Consider the following 6,144-nt stretch of genomic DNA (forward strand, 5'->3'; position numbering starts at 1 on the left):
GTTCTGTAGGAGAATCTTCTCAAGTGGTTCTGTACCCTTCTTCCTCTGCTTTTCCTGACCCTTTTGCGCCACTTTGTCTGTTCCAGTCCTGACTCTTGCACCCCACCATTTAGCTCCTTGTCTCAGTCTCCATATCCGAATCTTTCCCCTCCTGTTTTCCTCTTTCTCCTCCTCCCCAGGTTCCCTGTCCCAGTTTACTCCATCTGTTCCACACTTCAGTGTGAGAAAGATCTTCTGGGATAGCTCATGCCATGCCACCCTCACCTCCAGCAGCCAGACAGCTGTGGAAAAAACATTAACTAATCCTTCTAACACTCTTGTGAGGCTAGGTATTACCCCTTTTTAAAGGTATAGAAACTGAGGCAGAGAGAGGTAGATGCTCTGTGATCCCCAGACAAATTTATCCTTTGCAGCAGCACATACTACTTAAATAAAGAGCGCACTATCACGCTCACACTTTTCAGACTGCTTTAGATTGTGTAGTCTGATCTCCCTCTGCAGCAGTTGCTGTGTCTGTGAGGGCAGCCTAGAAGTATCTTTCACATAGGTTATGGACTCAACAGCTGTGACCTATAAATCACTTAATTATAGATTTTTTTCTTGGACTCATGTAATCTCAGTTTTATTTTTTGTTTACAACCACAACTTAAAACATGAAGGGTTTCTTCCTGTTCCCTTATAGTTTAGAAGGAAGTGCTGCGGTTTTTGGATTTATTTTGTCAGAAAAAGTTTCAGTTGTGGATTTAAGTCTAGAAATTTGGCCACTGAAGTCCAGTGGGACTTCATTCGGGGCACGCTTGGGGACTTACCTTGAATCTAAGACCTGGTTTACACACAGCTGCACGAATTACATTAAATTAGTGTTTAAATTGTAGATGAACACATGCATTGGTGCTGTTGGTCAGTGAAATTAACTGTGCTTTAGGCCAGGTGAGCTTTGGTAAACCTGACTATTATGTTTGATCTACTATAGTTAATAGGTTTGAGAATACAACCTGTTTGCTGTGGTGTCCACATAAACACCTGTTTAATCAGTGTACTATTGATTATAAATGTTGATCTTTGTATTTTATACCTGTAGTGCACGTGGACTGGGTATATGTCCTTTATTTAAAGGGCAAATTTATACTTGCCGTTATGGTAAGGAATAGCTTATAACTATGAACAAATTTTAAACACGTTTCTTCCCCTTTGGCAGTGGCTACATTGGTTTTTCTCTGATATTTGCATATCAGCTAGCTTGAAGAGTTCACAAAAATGTGGTTAGAATTTACAATATAGACTTTCACAAAACCTCTTAGTAATTGTGTGTGTGTGCTGGGAGGGGAAGGAGCTGAAGAAAAAAATGTGTAAATAGTCCTTTTCAGATCTTGAAATAATAGAAATCTCTCTTCTGGGTAGTTTAATGGTTGTGCAAACAGTAAAGAGTCTGTTTTTTTTAAATGAAAGCACCCAGAACATCTTATGGAAGAGCTTGGGATTTGTAATGATGTGACCTCCATCATCTTAATCATTCCAGAAATGATATATTAAAAGGCCTGCTGTCTCCATTTGGCAGACATTTCAGTGCTAAATCAGTTTCTTAACAATCTTCCTAAAATGCAAATTCTGGAAGTATGCTTCTGAGGAACGCTTTGATGTGTTAGAGCTTGTGGGTAAGTGCTGCAGGCTGCACAGTTCTAATGCCAAATGGCATTTTGAATAATGTTATTTATGAGCTTTTGAATAGCAGTTGTTCTCTGATGACTTGCAGTGTCTGAAATTTCTCTGGTTTAACTAAGTAACATATAGAGCTTTGCTTAGTCAGTGTTGTGCTGATACAAAATAGAGATGGGCCTGAACCAAAAGCCTGGATCCAGACACCCCTATTGTCAGAATAATCCAGATCTGAATTTTGCAAATAACTCCAATTGTGATAACAGGCCAAGCTAAAGCTCCAGAGCTGAACCCCTGAACATTGTTATTACCACTATCTGCTATTCTTCTTTCAGCTAATGCAGTGCAAAGATAGAAGGCCTTCGAGCAGTGTTGGTCATTTACTAGCCCACAGACCGAAGGCCTTCTGTTTGACGGGCTGAGTGTCAGCTGTTCTGTCCTGCTCCATGCAGGGGGCCCTGCTACTTGGCTCCAGCTCCACCCCGGGCTCCCCTACTGGTCCTGGCTGCAGTGTCCCCATGCTGACCCGCCTTTGAATATCGTCCCTCCCCTGCCCCCAGGCTGCCCTGTGCCAGTTCAGAGTATGAGTTGCATCTGGGGAGGGAAAGGGCCTGCTTGGTAGGGCCTGGATCTGTGTGGAGATTTGGACATTGCCTCATGGGCAGCTCCCCTGCCAGGCCAAGCCCCTTTCGCTCGTGACTGCAATGCATCCTCTGAGCCAACATGTGCTGGCCTGGGCATGGAGGGATGCAAAGAAGTTGAAACTGGGACCAGGAGCAGAGTACAGGGGCTAGAGCAGCTGGGAGCCCAGGCCACAGCCAGAGCTGAATAGCAGGACCATCCTTCATCAGAGCTGTTAGGAGCTTGGGGTGGAGCTAGAGCTGAGTAGCAGGGCTGTCCTTGGCTAGATGGGGAGCCAGGTAGCAGGAGTCTCCTTACAGCAGAGTCCTGAGCTGGATGTAGACGAAGGGAAGTGGGGATAGACAGGCTCTAGGGAAGTTGCCCCCTCTTCCCCTGGTCTTCTTCCAGCTCCCTCGGCACATGCAGTAATAAGGAGGCTCTTTTCGTCTGCAGCTACTCCCCCTTCCTCTTGCCACCATTGGACTGAAAATCCTGATTACCCGAATGAGCATGGGGCCGGGGCGGCTCTAGACATTTTGCCGCTCCAAGCACAGAGGGTCCGCTGGTCCCGCGGCTTCGGCGGACCTCCCACAGGCATGTCTGCGGGAGGCCCGCCGAAGCCGCGGGACCAGTGGACCCTCCGCAGGCAAGTCGCCAAAGGCACCCTGCCTGCCGCCCTAGCGGCGACTGACAGAGTGCCCCCCCGTGGCTTGCCGCCCCAGGCACGCGCTTGGAGTGCTTGGAGCCGCCCTTTCATGGGGGGCACATTGCTTATTCAGATAACCATGATGTTTGATTGAAATTCAGATAAACAGACCTCATCTGTACATGGCATGACAGTAAGCAGAAGGCAAATAAACTGAAGTGCATCCCAAAGCATGCCCCTGATTGGGCTAGAAGTCTGCATGCTATTCAGAAATCAGCCAACATGCCATCTTTGGCGCACATCCATAGGTAGCCAATCCCTGCCAGCTGGGTGAAGAATTGACATGCTTTCATTAGAGTGCAAACGGCCGAAAACCTTTGTCTCCCCCTCCCTCCCCCCTAGCCAAGATTTGGACATTTTCTTTTCTGACCGCCTTAAAAATGTAATTGAATACCATTGCCTTAGAAGTAGCACTTCTTGGGGTTGCTGCAGTTTATTTCGCCACACGTTTATATCACATTAAATGCTTCATATTATGCATTTGAATTGCTTAGAAGCAGTACAATCTTTAGAAAGCCAGTGCAGGTGTTACCTACTTTCTTGTTCTGTTTTATACCCTTTAATATTTTTCCGCCTTCACCTATAACTGCATGTCACCAAACTTCCTTGACAGGACTGTGACCGGCGATATGAAGAAGAATGCTGTAGAGAGAAAAGAAAGAGTGAGAAGAGAGACAGACATCAAAGTCGCAGTCGCAGCCAGTCTCGGGACAGAGACAGCCACTACAGTTCCAGCAAATCTAAAGACAAATACAGAGGAGAGCTTTGGGAAAGAGAGCGTGATAAAAAGAGAGAGAGAAGTAGAAGTCCTAAGAAATCCAAAGATAAGGAGCGGTCCAGATATAGATGATGAAATATCCTTCTCTTTCTATATTTATATAATGCATTGGAAACAACTATGCAGGTACCAGAGCAAAGCTCTGTTTGCCAATACTTCTTGATCGTTCAGTCCCAGGAATGCCCAGTGTACATGTGTAACCTTTAATAGCGTAGAATACTGCTTGATTCTGGATGACTGTCTCAATAAAGGATTTTATATTTTATGTATATTTCTTTGCTATTTCACTACAGGGCTAAAAGCTGCAGTGTAGAGGTTTGGGCTTGGTCTGGAGCCCAGGCTCTGACACCCTCCCCCTCAGCCGACACCCAAATGTCTACACTGCAAGTTTTAGCCCTGCACTCTGAGCCAATTGACCCAAACTTTGAGATTCAGTGCAGTGGTTTTTTTGTTGGAGTGTAGACACCCAGAGCTAGGAACAGCGATCAGTCATGGTGCGATTCAGCACATGGTATTCAACTGTTGGATTGTATTACAACAGACTGTCCAGAGTGGGACTGATTGGGACAGTATGGTTTTCTCATAGCCCTAAGAAATACAAGGGAGTTGGGTTTTGTCTGTCACTTTGCTGTAAGAAAATCCATTCCTTGAAAAAGGTTCTCTTGTCTGGAAGACAGAAATGGCTGCTTTTTTCACCATGTGTCAAGTAAACACTTAAAACTATTAACACATCTAATTCTTATTCTTAATGCTTGCTGTATCTGAAGTTAATGCTGTTGAAGAGAAATGGCTTGATGATCTTGGATACTCTTTATCCATAGCACAGATTAGTGTTAGTGCAAACTTTCATGCTGCCTTTCCAATGTGAACAATACAGAGGTAACAGAATTATTACTGGAGTGCAGGGGATTGGACTAGATGACCAAATTGAGGTCCATTCCAGTCCTACGCTTCTATGATTTAAATATAGATGTAGGTACCTAAATTTAGGAGATGCCAAATGGGGCTGAGAAATTCTGGCATACCTACCTCAATTCCCAGCATGACTCACTATGTGAAGGCTCCTATTCTGGAAAATATCGAGACTTTTTTCCTTCTACAAGAGTGAAGTTCTAAGCACTATGAGATAGATGGAATCCACTGCTATGATCATGATCATGTTGTCTGGTGCTTTCAGAATTAATGTTACTGTGTAGATGAACTGACCTTTGTTGCAAGGTCAGCTGAGACAACCAACCATTTCACACCATCGCTGTCCTGGCTGTGGTTTTGTGGCTCAGTATAGAGAGGAGATTCTTTTAATAAGAGGCCATAATCATGCCCTGTATATCTAGCTTCACAGCTTCCTAAGAAAGTTGACTCATTCTACTCATGTTGAGTTCATACTTCCCTACTGTTGTTTCATTTTTGTCAGAGCTATGGTAGCTTCAACCTCAGGATTAATATTGACACTTATTAGCATGGTATTTAAATTATCCATTTCCCTGGTAATGTTGATTGTAAAACCAAAAACCTCAGAGCAGAAACCTCAACTTCTTTACCTTCACTTAGCTGTGGCTGTGACATCTTTTCAGGGGAGTTTTTCAGACACTCCAGGGCATCAGTGCAGTTGTCTGGGTTCAAGATTTGAGGTTTCTTTTTCTTTCCTTACAGAATTCCCTTTTCCTTAAATAGCTTTAAAATACTTGAGTGTGCTACAGTATCTTATTCCATGGTGGGAGGGGGAGAGGGAGTTATGGATCTAAAGGGCTTCAAGTCCTCTGCTCTTGTCCACATGCAACTTTGTAGACACCTTTCTACATACTCATGCCACCATTTAACAGCTGCGCACACACGTGAGAGAATGTTTATGTTCAGACCTCTCATCACTTGCCAATGCTGGTGTTAATGCACTAAAAATGTTTGCAGGAGGCCAGTGTCTCAAAGGCCTAAGGTTACACCTTTGACATATTGGTGGGGAATGCCACCAAAATGTGCATGTGCGTTAATTGAGTGACCAGCTGATCTTAAGGTGAGGAAAGATAAGAGACACACCAATATCATCTCCCCAGGGCTTGCTGCTCTGTCTGTCAGGTCTAAAATTAATCTCTAATCCTGCAGTTGAGAGCATACTGTCAAGTGTAAAATCAGAGCTGGAGACTAAGCTCTTCGGGGCAGGGAGCTAGTTCTGGAAAGCGCCTAATACCCTGATGGCTAAAAACAATCTGAAAAATGTTAAATGACAGTAGCTCACTCAAATGCTTGTATATAATATATTGTCTGAACACTTTTGCTCTAGCTGTCAGATTATTTGTTTGAAGTGATGGTCTTAATGTAATGCATTGTGCCTGCATTAAAAAAGCAATCATGAATTTTGTAGGTGTTATGACAAATCTTTAAAGCT

The 6,144-nt window shown here is 44.0% G+C and overlaps 2 protein-coding genes across 2 annotated transcripts in view; one reads left to right on the forward strand and one right to left on the reverse strand.

The window, feature by feature from the left end:
* PPIL4 (peptidylprolyl isomerase like 4) overlaps positions 1–4,026 on the forward strand; it is a 31,390-nt gene extending 27,364 nt beyond the window's left edge. The window contains exon 13 of the mRNA XM_050949734.1: positions 3,597–4,026. Within this exon, the coding sequence (XP_050805691.1) occupies positions 3,597–3,833 (237 nt within the window). The 3' untranslated portion in view covers positions 3,834–4,026. The remainder of the gene's footprint in view (positions 1–3,596) is intronic.
* Positions 1–6,144, reverse strand: part of GINM1 (glycosylated integral membrane protein 1) — a 103,192-nt gene that overhangs the window by 62,301 nt on the left and 34,747 nt on the right. The gene's annotated exons all lie outside the window — the stretch shown is intronic.

The sequence above is a fragment of the Gopherus flavomarginatus genome, chromosome 4 (genome assembly GCF_025201925.1).
Source record: "Gopherus flavomarginatus isolate rGopFla2 chromosome 4, rGopFla2.mat.asm, whole genome shotgun sequence".
In the NCBI taxonomy this organism is placed as follows: Eukaryota; Metazoa; Chordata; order Testudines; family Testudinidae; genus Gopherus; species Gopherus flavomarginatus.